The 25,558-nt window shown below is 47.6% G+C and overlaps 2 protein-coding genes across 2 annotated transcripts in view; both read left to right on the top strand.

Moving 5' to 3' along the window:
• Positions 1-25,558, top strand: part of LOC8044113 (serine/threonine-protein phosphatase 6 regulatory ankyrin repeat subunit B) — a 72,453-nt gene that overhangs the window by 30,704 nt on the left and 16,191 nt on the right. Inside the window, exons 5-12 of the mRNA XM_029970891.4 lie at positions 16,962-17,165; positions 17,606-17,809; positions 18,260-18,358; positions 19,019-19,117; positions 23,364-23,465; positions 23,871-23,972; positions 24,080-24,178; positions 24,882-25,013. Of these exons, the coding sequence (XP_029826751.4) occupies positions 16,962-17,165; positions 17,606-17,809; positions 18,260-18,358; positions 19,019-19,117; positions 23,364-23,465; positions 23,871-23,972; positions 24,080-24,178; positions 24,882-25,013 (1,041 nt within the window). The remainder of the gene's footprint in view (positions 1-16,961; positions 17,166-17,605; positions 17,810-18,259; positions 18,359-19,018; positions 19,118-23,363; positions 23,466-23,870; positions 23,973-24,079; positions 24,179-24,881; positions 25,014-25,558) is intronic.
• LOC115313465 (intracellular coagulation inhibitor 2-like) lies at positions 13,689-14,879 on the top strand. The gene has a single exon (XM_029972440.2). The coding sequence runs from the start codon at positions 13,689-13,691 to the stop codon at positions 14,877-14,879; it is 1,191 nt and encodes a 396-aa protein (XP_029828300.2).

The following is a 25,558-nucleotide window of genomic DNA, read 5'->3' as shown; positions in this document are numbered from 1 at the left end:
TGGCGTTTGTAGGCATTGTAAAGAGGATATTTAGAACCATACACACAGGATGATAACGTCATATCACACTGACATTAAGGAGCACAAAACGGGCCCAGCTACAGAAAATAAATATTACACTCGTAAGAAATAAATACGTCTGTAACTTGTTAATTACAAAGACGAATACACCTCTGAGCATCTAAGTTTAATAGTATGTGTTGATGCATTGTTATATAGCAGGACATTTCATATACGTCACCTGAGCAAACGCCAGTTTTTCACTTGAAAAACAAACCAAAAAACACTGCGATCAAATGCAAGCTATTGCAACGAAAGCAAGTTATATAAAAATCTTCAGAAGTGCCAATTCGTAAAATTGGCGATTAGTAAAAAAGGTTAAAGATTGCAGGAGCTTCCTCGCTAAAAAATGCTGTAATTATTCGGTGACCCAGGGCTGAAACAATTTCCCCTAGGCCCTATACCCGCCGTATACCTTTCGTTATGATACTCAGAAATTCAGACTTTCAAAGGAAGCTAGAAAAATGCGAAAATTGTATTCTAAAAGCTGTGGAGCGCAAGTTCGTCTGCTTCGTTTTGCAGGGGTTGTGGTGACGTCAAAACGCCGAGATCTGAGTGGCTCCGATTGAAGGATGGTGGGTAGAGCACAAAGCAAGCTGCCTTGAGGCCTACCCACTATTCTTTATTCAGAACCAATCAGAGCTCGGCGTTCTGACGTCACCACAACCCCTACTAAAAGAAGCAGACAAACTTGCGCTGCGCATATCGTAAAATCGTTGATTAGTATACATGGGAGTTGTGTGAATACTTATACAGCGTGTAGTTGTTCAGCCATTTCAAAGTTGCGACGAGTCACTCGCTGTAGATGAGCAATTCAGCCAATGCAGTATAACCGCTAGCCTGGGGTCTTTAGGTCTTTAACGTGCACCACGCAGTAGTGATACACAACCGCAGGCCGGTACGATGCTCATCCAGATCGAAACGGGCAGGGGCGGGGGTTGAACCCAGGTTCCCTGGTTGTTTAGTACAAAACGTAAACATCGCAGGAGCTTCCTCGCAAAATGTTTGTGATCATGCGGTTACCTGGGGCAAAAACAGATTCCCCAAGGCCCAACATGCGATGCAAAGATTTCGCATCGATTCTCAGACACTCCAACGTTCAAATAAAACTAAGAGAATGCGGAAATTGCATGCTAAATGTCTTATCGATCCTCAAACACATCCGGGAACCCGAGCACCGCTAAGACGATATTACTGATGGTTTCGCAAAGGTGCTAATATCTAGAACGATCTTGCACAGAAAGGGTATAAAGTATCATTCTTTCAGATCTTCACGTTATACCTACGTCAGAAAGCACGAAGAAGCCCTAAATCGTCGGCAAGCTGCGGCACATCGCGACTCCGCGCACCGAACAAACTCGCATCCACCAGCTCTGGGCGCTGCCATCTTACCGATGACATCACGGCTCTTGAGAGGTCACGTGACGAGTCGTCACTCGGTTGCTACGGAAACCGAGCCAGCTCAGCTCGTTGCTAAGGTACCGCGTGTGACCAATCGCGGTGAGAGGCGGCACAGGGAAAAGCGTGGCGCTACTCTGGCAGCTACGCTGCCATATCGAGTGGCTCTAGCCCACTCGGCTACCGATCCCCCTTGATCATTGGCCGAGTATGTCGGCGCACCGCAGATCGGAGCACGTGGAGAAATGCGCGAGCGCAAGCTCCATTCAAAGCACGGAGCTCACGCTGCAGAACCTGCAGGGACTATGAGTTCAATCACCCACCTGCGTCGTACAGGCGTGCGATCGTGTATCACTACTGCGCGACGCACGTTAAAATCCCCGAGCTAACGATTTTACTGCACTGGCTAACTTTATAATATAAAACGGGTAACAATGTCGTAACAATGTGTCCTTAGCTGTGCATTCTCATGAAGAGCCAATTTGGAGTTGCACACTCAAATGCAGCTTTTTTTTTTGTATGGATAGAGATGGACGAGGTGCTAACACATTCTTCCCCGTGATCTTTGATAGCTCGTGCCTCAAGCATCTCATTGCAAATCTTACAATGAGCTGGCAAATGGTGTGCTGCTGTGCCCTTCACAGATGCTGAACGTTCTCTGATTCCGTCGTTTATGCAACGGACTGTTTGTTCAATCTGGTATTTACCGCACGAAAAGGGAATGTGATAGACAACTCCAATTTGGCACCGGACAGCTCTTGTTCTATGGGAAGTGTCGCATGTTTTCCTTTGGATTTTTGGAAACATACACATAGAGTATGCGTTGTTTGGTGCTGAGCAGATTACTTGATTATTCGGTCTTCCTGCGATTTTTTTTTTTTTTTTATCTTGTGGGTAATCCCGTGGATGTATGGTATAACGACGTTCTTTTTTTGGGTATTTATTTTTCTTCTGAGACTGCCGTTGTGCTTTCAATTTCTTGCATATGTCGCGCGTCCTGCATCGCGTAGTCAGGAAATCTATTTTTCAAAGCCTTCACGGCTTCTTTTAAACAAACCTGTTAGGCTTGAAAAAAAAACACCCTGTATTTTGTTTTACAACCACCTCGGTGGCTTTTAACTGGCAATGGTGTTAAAACAGAACATGGAACATTAAACCGTCTTAGTGGCTCTTAGCCAACGCGTTGGCCAATGAATTTATATTTGTCGGGTTCGAATACCGGCCGAAGTGGCCGCGTTTTGACGGAGGTCAATCTGAGATTTCGGTTGTAGGTCAAAAGGGGTCCGGTGGTGGATATGAACCCGCGATTGTTTTGCTGGGGCCTGCCAGATGATCGTCGTTGGTTTGGCTCGTAAACCTTTGAGATCTTATTATTTGCTCCGTTTTACCCTAGTTCAGAGCGAATTTAAAGCTAAGGGCTGATGAAGCCAATGAACCAGTGCAAAGGTCATGCAGTTCGTTTTTGTGCCTCTGCGATTGGGCTAAAGAAAGTGCAGTAGGGGATCGGTGGCCAAGTGTTTGGAGCACTGCAGCTCGAAGCACGCGGAGAAATGCGCGAGCGCGAGCTCCGTTCAAAGCACGGAGCCCACACTGCAGAACCTGCACGAGCCCTGAGTTCAATCCCCCCTCTGGATGAGCATCGCACCGGTGTGCGGTCGTGTATCACTATTATACTCCATCTAATGAGTTCTGTGCAGCAGACGCAAAAGCACAGGCGCGAGTGTGTGGCTTTCAGATTTACTTCCCTTTCAAGAGCACTCGCGAAAGGCAAGCAAATGTGGAGAGGAAGACGAAGTGTCTCTAAGAAGGTTGCACTTTTCTAGCCTCGTTCGGTTGAAACCGAATATTTATTGTTATCAGCTACCTTAATAGACAGAAATTGAATCAACATTGAAGAACGCTGATCCGGTCATCAACTGGCGGGTATCCCCGCACTGGGTCTTTCCCAGTGCAAGTGAATCGACCTCGCCATGTCCCTCAAGTCATCTTCACTGCATTCGAATCACAAGGCCACCACCGAAAGGTACAGTCTGTCTTCCTCCGTATGCGGTGACTCAATATCCGCATCAGAAGCTGATAACAACAGCCTGACTGGAAATCCCGCTGTAGGACCCACTCTAGAGGATCAGGGTGCTACCACATCCCAGCGGCGGGTGATAATTCCCCCTAATGACATGGAAATGTCCGACATCGATGACGAAGGCTGGACCCCAGCTAAGACATCAAAAAAGCGGAAAAAACCTAGCTCGAATTCAAGCAACAGCACGGGCACAATCCGCACAGGCACCCTAATGACTGAAGGTCTTACGGTTATCTTTGTACCAGCTGCCGAAGACACTCTAATTACGTCATTGAGCAGTCTAAAAGTATCCGATGCTCTGAACTTACTCTGCCCAGAGTGCATCATAGAAATAAGGTACAACAGACGCCTGAACCTCATAGCAGTCGATACAAGGAATGGACAGACGACGCGTGCCCTTCTAGACTGCAAGAAGCTATGTGGGATTCCAGTAAGAGCTTACGAACCGCTTCCTCGGCATTACGCTGTAGGCGTAATCACAGAAGTGGACACCGCGCTGTCCGAAGCAGATGTCTGGGAGCATTTAAGATCTCCGGAAAATAGAATAGCAAGACTTCGTCGACTTGGACAGAGCTCAGCGATGAAGATCTCCTTCTGCGGTACAACACTACCAAATTTTGTCTACCTTGCCCTTGTGAGTCATCCCGTGACCCTGTTCAAAGAACGCCCTATACAGTGCCGCAAATGCTGTCGCTACGGGCATCGCGAGGCATCCTGCAAAAACGCTCCAGTCTGCAACCGTTGCAGTGGCACTCATCCAGATACAGAATCCTGTACCGCACAAGAGAAGTGTGTAAACTGCGGTGAAGCCCATTCTGCCAAATCTCCATCTTGCCCAAAATGGAGGAAAGAAAGGAAAACTCGCAACTATGCTAGACATCACGCGGGCGACTTTCGCACCGCCAAAGTCGCCTTACAAGAGGCGAACGCTCCCAACCCAACAAAGGGCAGCGATGAATTTCCTCCACTTCCCCAGATGTCTGCGGCCGGGGAAACCGGGAAGCAGGGACAGAACCAAGACACATACGCTTCTATTTCAAAGGGACAGGGAAAAGGCAAACCAAGAGCAGGCATTACCAACAATGGGCAGAATTCAGATGAAAGACCACAAGAAACCACTACTGAGGCCACAGTGTCTAAAGGTGCCAACCACCAACGTTCTTCGGAGAGGTACCGTCCACCACCAAGCCAGGGTTGGATTCCTCTTCTTAAGGCAGCAACTAACATGGCTTGCACGCTGCTAGCAACAGTGAATTCGGAATGGTCACGTTGCATACTTACATTTCTTCAAATGATACTTCCACTTGTGAGATCACTGAAACCGAGAGGGAACCAGTGCAGCAAGCAACTTACGCGCGTTCGTCACCAAAAACATTCATTCATACCTGAGAGGAATATAAATAACCTTCAAAATCGTTTCCCTGAGCTCTTACAGGCGAGACGGACTGCAGTGATACAAAAATCTAACATTTTTCCTCTAGAGGTACAGATATTTTCTTCTTTTTTTCTACTACAACAATGAAGCCCGACCCAAAGAGCAATCTCGGGTATCAATCCTTCTAAGAAAAGGCTTTAACTACCAATCCACAGACATCCACGATTGGGGACACTCGTAGAAGACCTACAGCCCGCCCCCAGCCTCTCACCTGTTCCGCCCTCCAGTGGAACTGGAACGGCTTGAGAACGAGACTCCCAGAGCTACGCGACCACCTTTTACACTACGCCTACGATGCTGTGGCCCTCCAGGAGCCCAGAATGCCAGCCGGCAGCATACGCATTGCGGGTCACGTAGTTTACTGCAGCAGGCCTCTGGTGGCGGGCGTGACACCGCGAGCAGCCCTCCTAGTTCGACGAAACCTACGACAGATAGAGATAGACCTCAGCGATCTTTGCAGTGAAGGAGCAGATTTTGTGGCAGTAAAATTGGAATTCGGAGACCGTTACCTGACCATCGTCTCGGCATACGTGGCCCCTAATGAACCTTGGGACGTCCATGTACTCGCGGACATTCGCGCACGGGCCAAGGGAGAGGTTATAATTGCCGGCGACTTCAATGCCCATTCACAGTCCTGGGGGGACAGAAAAGACTCTCGGCGAGGTCGAGAGCTACAGGCAATGCTAGATAGGCTCGACCTCAGAAATATTACAAGTGGGAACCCGACATTTGTACGGCCTGGAGTGACGGGAAGCGTAATTGATCTGACTTTCACGACTTGGGCCCTACGTCTCAATGCAACTCCTCAGGCAGACAGCTGGGGAAGTGATCATCTACCCATTGTCATCGGAAGGCCGCCAAAAGCTCCTCTGAAGACTTGCCGCGTCGTCGACTGGGATCGCTTCCGTACCCTGCTCGAAGAAGCGCTGGAAGAAGGACGATCCTTCACCCCGGAAACGCTCTCCCGCGTCCTCCAAAAGGTCACCCGCGAAGTCAGAGTACCAACAACACGTCCCAACCCTGACCTCAAATGGCTAGAACTGCGGGCAAAAAGACGTCGCGCCCAGCGACGGTCATGGGCCACTGGAGATCCGGCAGATGTACTGGCATACCGGCGACTGGATGCCAAGTTCAGGAGGCACGGTAAAAAACTAGCACGCCGACAATGGCGCCTCAAATGCACCACCTTAGACAAACCAGCCGGAGGAAACCGGGCCTGGCGGATGGCGAGAACACTAGCAGGTCGCCCAATCCTCCAAAACCCTGTCCTTGGAATGGCCGTGGCAATGAACCTTCAATCAACAGAGATGGCCGAACTACTCGCGGGTGCATTTACTGAGGTTCCACCACTGCCGGCTGCCAGCCCGCCCCCCTTCCCAGGGTTGGAGCAAGTTCCGTCACCCAACAGCGACCCCCATGCAGCAGCCAGACGAAGACTTCACCCTGCACGAACTGCAGCACGTTCTCGATGCTCTCCCGAGACACCGTGCGGCCCCAGGCCCAGACGGAATCACCAACCAAGCATTGAGAAACGTTAACGAGTCGGCTGTCCCAGCAATACTGACTCTAATCAATCATGTGTGGAGGACCTCTAAAATACCAGAAGCGTGGAGAGAAGCAACCACGGTACCACTACTGAAACCCGGAAAACCCCAAGACCAACTAAGCTCCTATAGGCCCATCTCATTGACATCATGCCTCGGCAAAGTGATGGAACGAATGGTGCTACGTCGCCTAGTCTACCACCTTGAGGCGGCCGGGACTCTGCCAGACTGCTTCTCGGGGTTCCGCCACCACAGGAGCACCGCGGACGCAATTGGTGACATCACCAGCTCGCTGGAGGAGGCCAAAGCACAAGGTTGGTCGGCGATGGCCGTATTCCTAGACGTCCGCAAAGCCTTCGACGCCCTCCCGCACCGAATCATCATCTCAGCCCTGCGTCGTTTCGGGGTATGTGGACGACCTCTTAACTATATTTGCGCATTCCTCACTGAACGCACCATGTGCGTAAAGGTCGGCGGAGCGCTGAGCAAGCCCCGACGAGTCGACCATGGCGTTCCCCAAGGGAGCGTAGTCAGTCCGCTCCTGTTTGCGCTGGCGATTGCATCACCCCCAGCCGCAGCAAGGGTAGGCGAGGAACCAGCACTCCCGATAAACGTCGCTGTCTATGCGGACGACGTGGCGCTCTGGTCCACGGCCCCAGGCTACCGTAGGCAACGGATGGCACGCGGCCTCCAGAGAGCACTTACAAACACTGTGTACCACTTGCATCAACTGGGTCTGACAACATCGACAGAAAAGACTGTTGCTCTATGTTACGCACCAAGGAGACCCTCAAAGTTCCAACCGACCCTGTTCATTGGAGATGTCCCGGTGAGAGTGGAGAAGACAGTCACGTACCTAGGACTCACCTTGGACTGGAGGCTATCCTGGGGCCCAGCAACGCAGGTGGTGCTCCAGAGGATGCGAACGCACACAAATATCCTCCGCGCGCTTGGTGGAACTACCTGGGGCACATCACAACAAATGCTACTACAGCTATAGAAGGGTCTCATTCTGGCTCGCCCACTCTACCGCTCATTCGACTGAGCGGCAATCAGATCGAGAACCTAGAGAGAGCGCAACGCGTAGCTCTAAGAATTTGCATCGGAGTTCCCCGTTCGGCATCGTCACGACACACTCTCACCGAAGCAGGTATGAATACCGTTGAAAACCTTCTGCAAGAACGAGCGCTCGGACATCTCATCCGAATGAGCAACTGCGACTCTACCATCACGCTCTTGATAGGCATCGCCGAACGTACAGATTCGGAACTGGGAGCGCAGCTCTGCACTTTAGGCGACATCGCGGGTACACTAGGACCGCTAGCTCCACTTCCAGCACTACACACAGATCCTCACCCTCTGAGGGTTAGTATCTGCATACCAGGGCTGCGGACCAAGAAAAGTGCAGCAGTGGTAACCGCTCGGCAGCTGACGGAAAGTCACTTGAATGCGGAGTACGATGGGCGGACACGCGTTTTTACCGACGGGTCGGTAGACCCATCTGGAGGCACAGCAACAGCAGCGGCCTTCTTTGAGGCTGCAGCCGTAGGTATACACGAGCGCCTGTCCCATCAGGCATCCTCTACTACCGCAGAGCTGGCGGCCATACGACTTGCCCTCTGGGGAATTCGGACAGGCTGCGCACGGGGGCTCAGCTGGGTAGTCCCGAGCGACTCAAGAGCGGCTCTCGGGCTACTATCGGGGCTAGAAAGGGCTACGCCTCTGGCGCGGTCAGTCGCACAAGATGCAGCCGAGCTCCAGGAGAAAGGCCACGAGATTATCTTCCAGTGGATCCCCAGTCATTGTGGTATCAGGGGAAACGAAGTCGCCGATTCTCTAGCAGCGCAGGCTCACAAAAACCCCGGATGTTCGCTTTCTACAGTTCCCCGTTTCTCCGACGCCAAGCTTCTGGTGAGAAGAACCATCACACGACAGAATCCGGACCCAAGAGTGGCGGACGGCACGTTCTCAGCCCGTCTCCCACGAGCGTTAGATCGTCACACTGCCGCGGTGCTCCACCGTCTGCGGACCGGAAGCGCTTTCACACCAGCGTGGATAGGCCGCTTCAGGCCTGATCTCAACCCCAACTGCCAAACCTGTCAGGAAACTGCCGACGCCGAGCACCTTCTCCTACACTGCACCGACTACAATGACCAGCGTACTGCCCTCCATAACGCCTATTCCCGCCTCGGACTTTCCAGTGCTAGCCTGGAGGACCTTCTGCATCCGCGGGCAACGCGAGCTGTGATAGACATGGCACTAAAAAAACTAATAACTTACATGAAGGACACGGAACTCCTAGAAATTCTTTAGGAGACCACCTACAGTTCAACACACCAGAACAAGGCACTACCCAATCTACCGTTCCAGCTCATGATTACGACATCTGCATTTCAGACACAGCTTGTTCTGCCAAGACAAGAAACGTCATTCCTTCAACCGAACGTTCGTGCCGACATTACCTTGAGGCACAGTTACCAGCCAACGCAGCTTTAAGATATTTAGCTATTCGCCCTAAGACGGCTCCACATCAAACTTCGACAGGCTTTGCGTGCTGAGGCTTGGGTCGTCCTATGACTCGACATGCCGGCGACGGCCAGGACATCCCCCTGCACCTCGCCCCCCCCCCCCCCCCCAAACCTAATCCTCTCTCTTTCTATCCTTTCTTTTTCACCCAATCCCCTTCCCTATCGACAGTGACATGTGCACACTAAGTGCACAAGCAACAGTCGATTTTTCAACAAAAAAAAAGATATAATAAACATCGCTTTCACTCACTCACGCAAGCAAATGTGAAAGCCATGCGCCCGCGCCGTGCCTTGGCCTTTGCTGCACACAATTCCTGAGACAAAGTATACGTGATGCACGTTAGACCCCCGGCTAGCAGTCGTCCTGCACTGGCTAAATTTCTCATCTACAGCTACATTGTTCTCAAAGAATGTAGCTGTACGAAACTTTTGGTGTCTAAAATATAACGATTAATTTTGAATGCGCCATGGCATTGCATTTTAATGTGCGCGCGTGTTCGCGTTTTGGTTTTTGTTTACACCTTCGATTAGGCGGCTCTTACATATGACGAAAGAGTGTATAGCTGTCGGAGTTCAGGGAAAATATTGTATAACCGAAAAATAAACACGCCAACGCAAAACAAACAAATATGGCGCTTTTAATTTAAAAAAATAACACAAAATAAGAGCGGTTATGACAATTGTCTTTTAAATTCAATAGAAGTTTGCGCCTAAATTACTTTAGGTATGAGCGTATCGAAGGCTATAAAAGCGATCTCCATGATACGGCTCTACCAACCCCGTGCGCTTTCCCACTGGTAGATTAGTTCAGGGCAGCATGGTCGTACTTGTTTACAAGCACGAACATGCTGCGAGCGAACCGGAATCTATGGGTTCAGCTTCGCTCGCACGTCTGCTGAAACCAAATACTTCAGCGTATTTGGTGAAACAAAGCTTACCTTCTTCATGTGTGCAAAGCCCTCAGTTTTCTCGAGACAGCACGCATTTCTATTTTTACTGGTTTCGTTTGTAGTCCTACTACGATTCATCTCGTGCTCTTTTGTGTGCGGCGTGCATTAGACACCAAGGTAACCCAGGAGCAAACTACTTCGCTTATTGCAGAAAAACTAATGCTAGTGGCCACGCGTGTCACAATCGGCGCACTTCACATATGGTCGGTAGTCTGGGTAACAGTGTTGTTCTTCGAGAAGAACTGCGACGGTATGAAATCACGTGGCAGAAAACACTCTGTCATCACGCGCTCAGTTGCAAACACTTGGCAGCCAGTGAATACTCATCATCCGAGCCACCATTATAAGTAGCTGTCAGCAGGTGGAGTTTTTCAATCGACCCAGAATTAGAGTGTTTCCTATATTATATTGTAAGCAATTAGGAGACAGCTACACCAAGCCTCAAGGTACTAAGGTAGTAATATGAACATTCAAACGTTACGGCCTGAGCAGTATGTGAACTTTCGACGCACCATTAACTTTCGATGCGCGCAACGCTAGTAAAAAAACGTAGCTCTGTTTCAGCGTTCATCAACGTGCGATGTGCCTACTTACAGCATATTTATACGTCACACTCTACCCTTTGTATATTCTCCATTTTTCTTGCATACCACATGTTTGCATGCACATATCACCAAATTAAGACTTATATTGCTTAAACGTTTTGCAATAGCTCTCCACAGAAACAGAATCTTTGACTGGCCAATCGCTTCATTTATCACAGTACTCGGACTAAAATTATTTTTGATCAATATCTGCACCTTAGAGGCTTTTTTTTTTTTCCGTTTCCGAGTCTCATGGTTCTGGTCAAAATAAACACCTAAATGACCTAAATGAGACACCTGATCAAAAAAAAATTATTTTCAGAAAATTAATTTTTAAAGCTAGAATTTTGGAACACTACGCTTATCATGGCATTATGTTCCGGTGTGCTAGCGGCGCAAAGGCGATCTTATATTTTTCAACGCGTCAGTGCTTTGTTGTGCATCTGTCTCGCCATTTGGCTGAGAACGATTTTCGCGTTTTGTTCTCACCACATTTGCTGGAGGCGCGAGCTCGGAGCGTAGGCAACTGGTCCTTTCGCACGAGAACTGACGCAGCCGTGCGCGTTTCAAAGAAAGCTCGTGCAAAGAAAAACAAGCGAAGGACCAGGAATGTCAAATTCAGGACATGGAAAAATACCCCACTGTATCGAAGCGCCACCACACACGAGTTTTCGCCTTGATGTACAGGCCTGGAAGGCGATCCCAGCGCCATCAGTTGGTTCAGAATCACACTAACGAGGGGTGGGGTTGCACCTTAAGAGCAGCGCGAAATGTGCTCCCTGTCTCTCGCTGCAACACGCAGACCTTCGGCAAGGAAAAAGTTGGTCGAAATTTGAAGGTTCATCTTTTCAAAGCGCGAAAGGTTTGGAACAAATGTCTGTGCACGTAAGTGAACTTCATAAAGGTATCATGCATGATGACAAAAATATTTCTATGCCTGTCCCCCGGCCCAGACGGTATTCACAAAGGACAAACATAGATTCGTACTAAACGTTGCATTCTGAAGTATCATTTTGCGAAATAGCGCAAAGACCGGAGCAGCGAATAAAAATTACGAATCAACAGAGATCCACTTGCCTGTCCCCATTCTGATTGAGAACAATGAAAATGCAAGCTCCATGCCGCATGGGCTCACACTTGACAGCGTGCTTCGAGGCGATTTTCTACTCGTTTCTGGTTTTTTATAAGCGCCCCACGCGGAGACCTAGAGACCTGGCTCGGTTCGCTTTTTCTGCTGGGCAGCCGAATGTTTGGACAGGCCTGAAAGGAGCGCGCGAAATCCTCGGAGGCCATGAAGTATGCAACGTAGTTGCTCTCAGCCTGTATGGAAGCGCTGGTATCGTTTCGCGCATGCGCATTAGCTTTCTTTTTTTTTTGTTGAAAATATCAATTGCCTGACCACGGCACAACTTAGTTGTCCAGACGACGTTTATTTGGCCGTTAGGAATCGCACAAACATATTGTTTGTTGATTGCTCACGGCATATCCTTGTCGAATGGCGTGACATCACTACAGGAAACGGGCACTGTTAATCTGTCTACTCAGATCTCAGATGAAGTCGAGCGGAGGCAGGTTGGATTCATTGAACATGGGAGGCAAGCAGACTCCAAAATCACTCGCCTTGTACATCACACAGCGGCAGTGTGCTACGCATTGAACCTGAACGAAGCCTCCGCATATTTTCCCGCAATCTGCTCTCGTTCGTCCGAGGGCGTGAGGCACCAGGCAGAGCAAGAGTGTCGCCAAGACGACGAAGATGGTCCGCACTGTTGCCGTGGCCATGACTACTTCTTCGGGATTTCTTTTTCCAATGTCCTCTTCGCTCGAAACAAGATGTTATCTTCCCTGGAAGAAGCCGACCAGAGTTGATAGCGTCCTCGAAAACAGTATTCGGGAGGAAATGGGGACTGAATTTATCAACAGTGCTCTCAAGATGAACATCCGATGTGGTTTTTTTCTTCGTTCTCTTTTTCAAGCTTGGAGGCTTGTTTCTTGCATAAATTCCTACACAGTGAAAGTAAAGACGGCCCCAAACGCACCCTTTCAGCCGCTACAGTTTGACCACTGCAGTGCCGATGGTAACCTGAAAGTCTTTAATGTGCATTAGGTAACTGTTGCTGCGCAGACCTGCGAAGGCGTAAGGCCTTATTAAACTGCACCCTTCAAGAGAAAGGGTTTTTAGACCGCTATGGATCTTTTTCATTCAGTTATAGCATCAGAAATAGCTCTAAACACGTGACCACATAACATAATGTTTTAGGCAATGAAAACGACGTATTCTTTGGTTGTTCTAGGTACCCACATGCCGACCGCGCTCATAATTAGGCCACAATTGTCTAGATTTATTCGAAACTACTCCTAACTTAATAGATTATTAAGAACTATGCAATAGGTGGTTTTGAGCCTGCTGTCGCGGAGCGCGAGCTCACGATATGCTTCCACAAAGCTTCCGCAACGTGCAGGTTTACACCACCAAGATTGTAAGTCCCCTTGGAAGATAAGCGGCGTATCGTGTTGAGCATGCGCTGTGAACGCTGCGCTCGAGTACTGGGCCCAGTGAATACCACTTACGCTAACCAAAAAAAAGCATGAGTTCAAGTCAACTTTAATTAACATGAAAACCAGAAGTACCACTGATCGCAAAGTTAAATTGCAGTACAGAAGAATTAGAAGGCCGTGTGCTGCAGCACGATTTCTTTTTGTGCCTTGCGATCGTAATCTGGCGGCTCGCACCCGTGTTCCGGCCGGCAAATTCCGCCCGCTTGGTCACGTACGCGTGCCTCCCGCTGCTTCGGTAGATAAGGCGAAGCAGACCGATACTACCTACAAGACAATGCCACCGTATGACGTCATTAATAGTAGATTCCCCAACCGCTCCTAGGGACATATGCGACGCCCCCCCCCCGGTAGTCGCGAGGCCGTTCTTGACTCCCGCCCTATGTTAAAACAAAAACAAAAAGAACAAGCGCTCCAATCACCAACTCTGAAACAACAACTTCGAGATAAAGGGCGGATAAAAAAAGAGCCATGCTCCCGCTTCTCCAAATGTGCGATAAACAGCTGGAAAGTCAAAACAACGCTGCCTCTTGACCTGCTAGTGCTTCGCGCAATGTCCGTGGCAAAAGCCGTTTTAGTCTTGACCGTCCTCGTGAGCTCCTACTCCGCAAGCGATGACGTCGCACTGGCAAGAGCAACAAACGTGTTCGGTATAAATCTTCTCAGGGAACTCTCTTCGGTGAAGCCAAGACAAAATATCGTGTTCTCGCCCAGCAGCATCTCCGTGGAAGTCGCTATGGTCTACGCCGGAGCAGCAGGTCAGTGTGCCGAAGAGACATCCAGGGTGCTCGGCCACATTGGCGTAGGACTGCTGGATCGGGACACTGTTCTTGCTTCTTACAAGAAGCGCATCAATGACACCAGTGACATCCTCATGATGGCCAATGCAGTTCTTGTTCGCAACACTTCTAGCGTTTTGGACACATACAAGAGGACTCTTCAAGAAGTGTTTGCTGCACAGTTTAAGTCAGTCGACTTCTTGGCTTATGGTTATAGAATGGCAGCTGAAATAAACGAGTGGATGTGTGAGAAGACAGAAGGGCGTGTAACCAAAGGAATTCTGGATGGTATGCCCATGAACACGGTGGTCTATGTCGTCAGCGCGGCTTCTCTCGCGACCTTGCCTTGGATTTCCCAGTTTGAACCCAACAACACCAGGATCCTACCGTTTTTTAATCACGGAACTGAGCTCGCGCGGCGGGAGGTCATGACCGCCACAGCTAACATAAGACACGCCAAGCTTCCTGATCTGGAGTCAGAGGCCATTGAGTTGTTGGGCACAGACCTCCGACGTAGCATGGTCATCGTGCTGCCTGACAGCATAACAGGATTGTCCAAGCTCAGAGCCACCTTCAATGCACAGAATATAGACGACATTGACACAGAGTTGCGATCGCAGCGGGTTAATCTGAGGCTGCCTAAATTCAAGATCAACAACCGGCATAACCTGGTGCCAACATTGAGGGAATTAGGAATTAATTGTGTCTTCGGTACAGAGCCCGATTTGTCAAAAATGTCTTGTGACAAGAATTTGTACGTGTCAGAAATCGCCCACGTAGCGGTGATGACCGTCAACGAAGAGGGTGCCGGTTTCATTAATCCAACACCAGGCTGGACGCCTAACGCCGAAAGGGCCATGAGACTTCGACCGCTCGATTTTTACGTGGATCATCCTTTCCTCTTCTATATCAGGGACAGACTTGCCAACACCATTTTGCTGATGGGGGAAGTGCATGAATTGTGAGCACGAAACGGCTTGCTTTCAAGATATCGTCTTCAGGGTTTCCGTACGCTAGAACAAATATTCGGAAGGGTCTCGGCTGGATGGCTTCACTTCTTGAACGTTGATTGAATGTTTGATTTTTTTTTATATTGGAGTGAAATAAACCTGGCATTTAACCAACTTACTTAAAACACTGGTTTTGCATGACATTTCTCGTATGTCGCAGTATACCTGTTAAACCCACCCGAAAGGTTTGTAAAAATATGTCTCCCTGTCAAATATCTAAACCGACAGAACTTGTAACACAATGAAAAGAAAACAGCTGGCTATACTGCTATCTATATATCTGTCCCTCAAACTTTATATACCACACCAAATAAACACGTCCCACTGTCCTCAAACCAGATGCGCAAACTGGAATATTAGCCTCTTGTCCACTAGCCCTCTGAAGTACAAAATTGCCTTCGAAAATAAAGCTAGGCCGTATTTTTCCCTTATTCCAGTGCTTTTACTTTTTCGTTTCGCACCATGGCGAATTTGCCTAATTAAAATGCACGTATCCAGATGGAGAGCACTATAACAGGCGCACGTTGTTTTGTGAATTTGGCTGTATCACGGAGGCACAGTGGTGTCGTTGAATCTTCAACAGTGGTAGGTAGGTAGGAACGTTTATTTCACCCTTTTGCATTAAGAAATGCTGCGGTGAAAGGATTTAGGGTACAGGAGCGGGGGACAGGGGGCTTCCATTCTTCTCTGTTGGCCCGGTTGGTGCGACGGCGTCAGAGGATAGATGTACAGTGAGATCGATTATTTTCTTGGTTACAACGTCCTTCGAGTTCTTCCTACCAGCCTCGACCACCTTGGGGTCTTAACAGCACCAGGTGCTGACGACCGCTCCGGTAAGACCTTGAAGAAGCTAAGTATATATGCGAAAAATAAGGTGGCACTTTATAACACTGCTCAGTGCTCATAGATCGTACACAAGACACGGAGTTCGCTACGGACATGATGCCAGAACTATTTGGCGACACTCCTCAAGAGCATGTTTGCTTTATACACTTATACGCTTCGAAAATTTCTGCAGAGTTTCAGAGCGCAGCTCTTAGGCGCCTGTTTCCGGCTTGAGCGGCGACGCCGTCGCCGTCGGCGTAACCGCGCGTTGCATTATGGGATGTTTCCCATAATGACGTCACACGTGACGTCACGAGGGTAACCCTTGTGAAGCTTACGAGGGTTACCCTCACGAAGGTCAAGAGGGTTCCCTCAAAAAGGTCACGAGGGTTACCCTCAAGAGGGTTACCCTCGTAACGTCACACGTGACGTCAGGTGTGACGTAATAGCAAACACGTGACGTGTGATGTCACACGCATCTAATATTGCCAATATTCCCGCTAAATTTACCCTCGTGACGTCACGCGTGAGGTCACGAGGGTAAAATTTTCTCGCTAAATTTAACGGGGAAGGAAGAGGGGCATAGCCTCCCCTCCGTACCCTCCCCTCCTCCTTCCCCTCAAGAGCTGCGCTCTAATTCGGCGTTACAGTAAATTGTAAGTGTCTAATTTTAGAGCGCAGCTCTTAGGGGCCCGTTTCCAGCTTGAGCGGCGTCGGCGTAACCGGGGAGGGGGTCACGTGACTCCCCCCCCCCCCCCCGAGGTCACGTGACCCCCCTCCCACGAGATCACGTGACCCCAGGGGGTCACGTGACTACCCGCAGGTGACGTGCCCCCCTCAGTACCCTTCCCTACTCCTCCTCAAGAGCTGCGCTCCAATTCGGCGTTACAGGGATTTGTAAACGGCTTTCATTTGTTTTCTTACGACCAATGTAACATGACCGCCGTACACGGAAGAAACGGGACAGAGAGTGTTTGCTGACTGTTTTTGTACGATGTATGGCCAGTGTGACCGCGGCTGAATGTCTTGGTAGGACCTCCCTGCAAGGTTCTGACCGCTGCTGGTAAGACCCCGAAGAAGCTTCTTCTTCGGTCTTCGCGAAACGTCCGCTGACACTTTGAGGCTTCTAGGGCATTCCTCTAGGAAATCGAACCAATCCATGTGAGATCCCCATCGGAGCCGTTGACGCTGAGAGCGGGCGCGTCGACGCAGGACGGCAACATCCCGCTGTTCCTGGCCGTGGAAGTCGGCAACCACGGCGTGTGTCGAGACCTGTTGGGCGCCATGACGAGGGAGCAGGTGACCTACGTGCATCCGACCACGGGAAACACGGCGCTGCACCTGGCCACCAAGAGGAAAGACCTGGACATCATGCGCTTCCTGGTCGAGTGCAACAGCCCCATCAACCACCAGAACGTGAGTGGGACGATCAAACTTCGCCCGTTTCATCTCTTGAAACTGATACCAATTCAAACTCTAAAATATTGTTTTTTTATATCTCGTTTTCGTAGGGAACCAGGTCGCGTATGCGGATAATTTTACTTTTTGTTTTCTAATTATTACAGACTTCATAAGGTTCGTGCCCTAAGAGTACGAGGTCAAATACTTCTTTCTATCTGCTTTACTCCAGGATAAGAACGGCGGGCGGTTCTTTCAGCTTCCGATGCCAGCTTCCTACCATCGATAACACTCCGCTGTCTTGCGATCCTCGAGCGTGCGCGAGGAACCAAAGCACGACGGAAGGCAACGACTGGAGGCCGCGGGCATTTCAAAGAGGCGGCCCCGCCGTTCCCCTCCTATCAGTGGCTCGTGCGTGCTTTCGTAGAGGCGAATCCCGGTTCGCGTTCGGTTCGCAGAAAGAGGGCCAGAGTCCCCTCCACGTGGCGGCCCGGGAAGGGGACGAGCATGCCGTGAAGCTCTTCCACCACGCCAACGCCAACCCAAACCTCATCGACCTCGAGGACCGCACCCCGCTGCACATCGCCACGCAGCTAGGACACGTGGGCGTCGTGGAACTTCTCATCGACAAGTACAAGGCGTCCGTCCACCACAGGACAAAGGTCTGCCCTGCTGTGTTTCGCACGCGCTCTTGACCCGCGACGATCATCACCAGCTTGTAATATACAGGAACCGCTGTGGAGTATTTGGTGCCTCACTTCGGAAAAACACTGAAGGCCTTCCCAGCGTCGTTTTCTTTCTTACCAAAAAAAAAAAATTCTCCGGCAATAGACGCTACTGACTAGGTCTCGCATCGGATCCCGTGAGCATTTCCTGCGCGTAAATTGTGGTCCACTAAATTTAGCGGGAAAATGTGTCCTTTAAATGTAGAAGGTAGTAAACGTCACGCACGTCACAGTGTCACGTGATGTCCTGGCGTCACGCTATATCAGTAAAAATCAGAACTAGATACTTAGATCCGGTGAGCTTGCCAACAAATAACCGCTGCTTTTTTATCTTAAATAACCGCTGCTTTTTTGTCTTTTTTTTTTTTTTTTTTTTTTTGAACGCAGGACGGCAGCACACTGATGCACATCGCCGCCGAAGCCGGAAGACCCGAGACCGCCATGGTCTTCATGAAGAAGGGCGTCCCACTTCACATGTCCAACAAGGTAACGGGAACATCCTCCGCACTCGCAAACCACTCCTTTCTGCAAGAGTCATTTGGTCGTCGGTCTTTCATCTAACCACCAAAGACTGACGACGCTTGCAGTTCTTTGGACCAAAGAACTGCAAGAGTTATTTGGTCGCCAAGATTCCTTTGGTCGTCGACAAACGGGCCTTGACGGCGGTACTCAGAAGTAGAGTACATCAGGGAATCAGAGAGAATACGAGTTCTTTACGCATGAAAGCCTTCGGAAGAACAAAAAAACCTATTGGTCCGCGTGATTGTGAAGCATGAAGCAGAAGGGTTCTCTTTACTCCCTGATTGAATCGTACACCATCGGTGCACCCTGAAGAAAGTGCAAAACGCAGTGCAATCCCATCTGAGATTAAAAGAGTAATGCAGACATTTCTGGTATTTGTACTGCCGCGAACCCCTTCGCGGCATTGGACCACTATTCCCATATGTGAATCACCATCTTAAAATTCTTGAAATAGCGCACAGTAATCACGTATACTAGAACTAAACAAAATCAAGCAGAATATTTTGGAAAGTACCCGAGACTGACCCCAAAAAACGTTTCAAAAAGTTTTTTTTCTTTTTTTAACGTTGTTATTTTGGAAGTTTGTAAGGTGGAAAGAGCATCGATCATTTTTTTCCCCCGCAGGCCGGCGCCAAGTGCATCCACACGGCGGCACAGAAAGGATACGTCGAAATCGTGCGGACGTTGCTGCAGAAGGGCGAACACGTCGACGTCAAGACAAATGTGAGCCCTGTCCTTGTATTCCTCCCAGTCACTGAGGGGCTAGGAAGCCTCGATTGCATCCTTGCTGGTTGTATACGCCAAGGTAAACAAGACTTAAAAAAAAAAAAAGAATGCGGGAAGCACCGGACACTGCAAACGACTCGAGTTTGAGGGCAAACTTGTGATTCCACTTGACAGCATTTGAGCCGAGAAACAATAAAAAACCAGGTGCAACTCCTCGAAGTAGCACATCCGTCAGCACCAGAAAGTATTTGGTGTCTTGCAAGCTTCCTGACGAGGCGTCTTGCCGCAGTTCAGTTTCGGATCTACCAGATCCAAGAAGCCGTAATTTTGAGAGGGATCTACTGAATGCGGCCCAAGACACGGGGCAAGGATGTCGTCACCTCGAAATACGCCCGCTAGCACGTTATCGATATAAGTATCCGTTGACCGCATCGTCTGCAGTACGATGATGTGTACTCGGTGTTTCCACGTGAGATCGTAAAATGTCAGGTCATCTTTTATAGTTATGTAAAAAATATATACGTGAGAGCCATGGTCTTGGTAGGAGCATTCAGCTATATATAAACGCCATAGTTTTTTGTTTTTTGGAGACATAAACCATTTTGAATTTCAAGGTGTTGAGATTGCCAAGGCTTCACTGTGGTACTTTGTACAGCCGTCATTTTCACGCCAAAGCATACACGTAGTAATACTTTTTGGTTTGATTTTATTAAAGGTTTACAACATATACACAAAATATCAAGAATTAAAATTGAAGATCTCGATGCAAACACATTTACGAAACACGACGAGTAAAGGCATTTTAGAGATATTCACGAAATATTTACCAACAAACTACTTTATATAAAATGGTGCGCAGTGTATCGAAATCAGCCCCTTTAAATGTACTTCACTAATATATATTAATATATACGTCTATCCATTGTTGTAGCTGTGTTATTAACAGAGCTGGCCAAATTATTCATATTTTGTAATTAAATTACATTACTAATTACTTTGCTGAAAATTGCTGAAATGTAATTAAATTACATTACAAATTACCACAGCCAGAAAGTAATTAATTACCATTACAAATTACTTTTAAAAGTAATGACATTACTTTCGCATTACTTTTGTATAGTTTTAAATATAAAGGAGCTATTGATAACTTCCTTTTAAAGATAACTTTATTTACATTATTTACACAGTTCATGGCACACAGCTAGAACTCTGTTGCATGTTTACCGATGGACAGAGGAACGCACGCGACTGATCCGTTTCCCACCCCAACCCGGGCAACTCTTTTTGGAGATAACTGAGGACCCTATGCGGATTATCTCTGGGAGGGGGGAGAACAATTGTCATTGTTCGCAAAATCGCGTCGAGGGCCGTTCCACCAGGGGCCTTAGTTCGACCTACTTCCCCTCCTTCGTTTCCCGAGAATGTCGAGCAGAAAAGCTCGAATGAAAGGCACTTAACAGCCCTATTTCTCACAGTGGAAGATAACACAGAGAGGGTACGCAGTATGCATCAGAAAAAGTAAGCGGAAACTTTCAAGAGGGGCCAGAAAACGTCGAATGCAAAGCCGCAAAACATAGGTAGAGAATATTAAAAAAAAATTTTTGAACACCAACCAAGCCCTTCTGTGGGACCCAACGTTTCAAGGCCAATTCGGCCTCTTCTTCAGGCCTGAAGAAGAGGCCGAATTGGCCTTGAAACGTTGTGTCGCTACAGAAGGGCTTGGTTGGTGTTCAAAAAAAATTTTTTAATATTAATTACTCCCAACCAGACAGATTTCTGTCAAATGTTTACTTTTAAATAGGTAGAGAATCGCGCTGAGCGGGTTTTCACAGTTCAAGAGAGTGGCAGAAAATGTCTAGCTGATAGCGGGCGCGAGAGTCGCACCAGCCGCATTAGCATCAGCAACATAGCGGCGGCCAAAGAGCGTTTTTTGGAAAGGTGTAGAGTAAAAAGAAAAAGTAAAATAAAAAGAAAAGCGCTCTTGTGTATTGTGGACACAAAAAATATGCCTGGTGCGAAAAAGTAATTAGGTAATTTAATTACAATTACCGTCGCTGGAGTAATTAATTACATTACTAAATTACCTGCTACAAGAAGTAATGAATTACATTACTAATTACTGGAACAAGTAATTAAATTACTGTAATTTCATTACAGTAATTGCATTACTGCCAGCTCTGGACTTATTAATGCAGAAACGCGGCTGATCTCTAAATGTAAAAAAGTGCACGTCAATATTTTAAAGAAACATTAATTTTTTTAAGCTTTTTTCTTAATTATTTGCCGTGACTATAGCTAACTTGTGATAACAGAACATTAAGTAACATATAATCTCCAAAAAATAAAAAACGATAAAAAAAAAAAAAAACTTCACTGAAGTTGAGCCACTTTGTATTCGTCCAGGAGTTATACTGCACGACGTCGGATCCAAAGAGACATATCTTAGAGCGAACAAGAGCTGTACATAGATGCTTCTCTATCCTAGTGTGTAGAAAGTCGTGCTGTCCCTAGCTTAGCTTCATATTTGTGCTTTCATGCGTTGCCGTTTGAGACTCTCGGCGGACGCCACTCCTGGCGACACTTGAGAACTGTATGTACAGAACTAACGTGGCGATGCAGGCGAGTTGGTTAGGCATGTTGAAAAGTAGTGAAAGCGCACAAAAAAGACGAACACGAAGACGGAGTGCTCGCCCTGCTTGGCTCTGCGTCTTCGTATTTGTTGTGCGCTTTCACTACTTTTCCACATGTATGCACAGCCCATTATACCGTGAACCGTAAAGCCCGCACACGAGGAACGTCTGTCAATGCGAAAACAATTGCCCAAAGAAGCAGTATCTGGAAATTCGGTATCTTAGTGTTCAACATCGTCTGAGAGCAAGCAAAGCAGCTCACCATTTCTAAGTATGGATCCGTACCCTACAATGAAATATAGATACAAGTTCACAACTACAAGGGCTCTGTTGTTTGATGTTTTCATGTAGGTTGATACAATATTATAGTTCGAATCATATTTTTGCATATTCCTGTCAAATATATACGGTATACGTCCTCGTGAGAAGTACTCAGCTATACTATACCTATACTTATACAGGGTGCTTCCCGGAACCCGGGCCAAATCCTTGCTCTGGAAAATACGCATCGCACAGAAAAAAAGGTTGTAGTATTGGTCCCTCCCAAAGGGCAAATTTAGGAAAAAGAGTAGCGTTTGTTATAATTAAGTTAATAATTACGTTTATTAACTACCTTCGCAACTGATACATTTTAAGGTATCATTTCATTTAGAAAATAGTAGGGTTTGTCATAATTAGATTAATAATTACGTTTTGTAACTACCTTCGTAATTAATACATTTTAAGGTATCGTTTCATGTAGAAACATAAATGGCATAATCGAGAACTATTAAAGCCACCTATATTATAAAGATATAGCGCAGCGCAGCACTTTATGGCGCACCGAAAAACACTCAATTTGCACGCGTTATCAAGGAGGAGGTTGGGGGGGGGGGGGGGGGGGCAGGAATTTTAGAGAAATCCGCTGTGTTTCTGCTTTGATAACACACCTACAATAATGGCTAAGCATGACTTTTTATATACTAGAAAAATGCATTTAAAGATGCTCATTTACATGCGTTTTGCGACATTTTATATTAAGTTGTGTGTATACGTAAATAATGTGTGAATGTATCACTAAAACGAGTTCACCTGAAGGTTTTCGTTGCTTTTTTTTTCTTGCATAAACTTTTTTTATTGCAGTTTTCAATATTTTGTTTATATATGTTATAAACCTTTTGCAAAATAATTAGGAAATATTATTATTACTTGAATGCTTCGGTGTGAAATTGACATCTGTGCAAAGTACTATAGTGAGACCTTGGGTATCCTCCGGCATCGAGCGTCGAAATTTCATATCTCCGGAAGAAAATTAGCTACAACGTTCAAATATAGCTGAATGCTCCTCCCAAGAAAATGGCTTTCATATATATATATATATATATTTTTTACAAAAATATCTAAAAATATCTAAAAACAACCCCGTACCATCATTGTAAGATATGACGTAACACACTACTTGTAAAAAGTGTGCATATGCGCGTCTTCACATAAGTAATACAACCACCACACTTCCCCAAACTCACGGCACTTTCCTTCACGCGTCACGACGTCACTCATGAGATTGTTCATTCTGTACATGTTGCAGGTGTCCGTGTTTTCTTATGCTGCACCGTATTACCCTTCTTTTAAAGGACGGTCACACGGCACTCCACGTTGCCGTATCCGCGGGGCAAGGGCTCGTGGTTGAAACGCTTCTGGGTCACGGAGCGCAAGTACAATTCAAAGCTGGACCAGTGAGTACTTTACATTTTACTTCCTTTTAGAGGCACGAATAAAGACCTCCGCAAGGAAAAGGAATGTGTGTGTGTTTATGCGTGTGAAGAAAATGGTAGGGGGGGTGGGGTGTAATAAAGTCATATTTCCTTAGTCAAATTGAATTCTGTACCGTCCGTCTGCTCACCAATCACATCATTTTAAGCTACGACCGCCGTTTTTTACTTTGGCAGTAGAATCGAGGACAGACGCATGGTGACCAAACAAAGATTACGTGTGCTTGCGCGGATTTGTGTCCGTGTTATTTTATTTCCGCGTCTTGGTATTTACGCCGTGCCTGTGAATGTGCCCTGTGATATTGCTACTCAACTAAGACAAATATAATAAAAGTTGAACGATGATTTAAAGCTGTTCATTCGTTTCAGAACAACGAAACTCCCCTCCACATTGCAGCGAGGGTCAAAAACGCGGATGACTGCGCAGAACTATTGATCAAAAGCGGAGCCAATGTCAACGAAAAAGAAGCTGTAAGTAGGACACATCCGGTCGCTAGTCCGAACTGTTGTCGAAACATCAGTTCCTCGCGCTGTCGCATCATGACCTCACAGTTCCTACAACGGCCCCTTCCTTCCAGAACGGCGAGATACCGCTGCATTTCGCAGCGAGGGAAGGGCACCTCAGAACCACCAAGCTCCTTCTAGCCGACGACAGCATCACGGACCTGCTGAATAAGGTACTACTCCTCTTTCTTTGTCTTCCCTTTTATCTACAAAATGTGCCGAGTGGGACATTTGCCAACTCGAACGTCACTCTTGGCAAAAGTCTTGTCCAACTTAAAAACAAGCGCAGGTGTCATTTAAGGGACGCAGCAGATGGCGTGCCGCGACACAGCATCAGCATACGCCGTGAAAGTTGCTGTGCACGCTTCAGTTTACAGTTTGGGCAACAACCACGCAAAGAGTACGGCTTTCCTCCCCATCTCCTCGCTGTCGGCTCTTCCCTTTTCTTGTTTTTGGGAGACTGGGGACCGGTAACAACGGCGGGGGGCCTTGACGACAGCCACAGAGCGTGTGAGTGGCTCTACGCGCCCACGTGATGAGCACGCTCTAAGACTCCGTCCAAGGATGCAAGCGGCGGAAAGCTTTCCCCCGGCAAGAAAAACGCACGAAAAATGCACGAAAAACGCCATGAATTTAGAAAACACTTCATTTGCTGCGAGAACACACGCCATCTGTGGTGTCCTGCATGGGCACCACAGATGCGTCCAGTGCTGGAAAACCTCTCCATCTTCAGAAGACGTTCAATTCAGAAGTGTTTGAATGATGGGATTTCATTGCACTTGTGTCATCATATAGTATAGGGCTGTGGTAAAAAGAAAGGCTCTCTGGCATGTCTTCATTGTTTCATCGCTCTCTTTCCGTTTTGCCTTCCAACAGGACGGGGAGAGTCCGCTGCACGTCGCAGTGAAGAACTGCCATTTTCCGGTCGTAGAAGCGCTGCTCGAGCATTGGGACAAGAAGAACGCGGACCCCGAAGAAAAAAAGAAATTGACCAACCAAAAAAATCTGGTAATAGACTTTCGCGATTTGATGCGCCAAAAAATGTTTTTGCTTGACCCAAAACAATCGTTACGCGGCTCATTCCAATGATCTTGTCGATCCAAGCAGTCATCTACTGCCTACATCTGGACAGTGTAGGAAAATAAGAATACGTCCTCGTGGTCAATAACGATAAGGAAACTACAGATGAGCTTTCAGGTGTGTCACAGAAAAATGTATATAACTTTGCGCAACTTGTTCCATATTGATTTGTGAGGAGATCTTTTAAGCTCACGAATACTGGCGTAGTCAGCTCATGACTTGGTGATGCAAGCTGCACGGTAATCGCAGCCACAAAGAAAAAACGAATAAGCAACACTTTGTAATGCTCGAAGTTTGAGCTGAAAGCCTTGCTGAAAACAAGCGGATGCTTGAGGCCACGTAGGGCCAAGTACCTCCGTCTATTTTAGAGAAGAAACTAAACCGGAGGACAGTCACAAGTTGATGAAAGAGAACTTGTTCAACAATAACGATTCGTCGTCACGCGATTACGATAGAAACATTGTGTGACGGCG

The sequence above is a fragment of the Ixodes scapularis genome, unplaced genomic scaffold (assembly GCF_016920785.2).
Source record: "Ixodes scapularis isolate PalLabHiFi unplaced genomic scaffold, ASM1692078v2 PGA_scaffold13__105_contigs__length_92229423, whole genome shotgun sequence".
Lineage (NCBI taxonomy): Eukaryota > Metazoa > Arthropoda > Arachnida > Ixodida > Ixodidae > Ixodes > Ixodes scapularis.
This window is presented reverse-complemented; position numbering and strand designations above follow the sequence as displayed.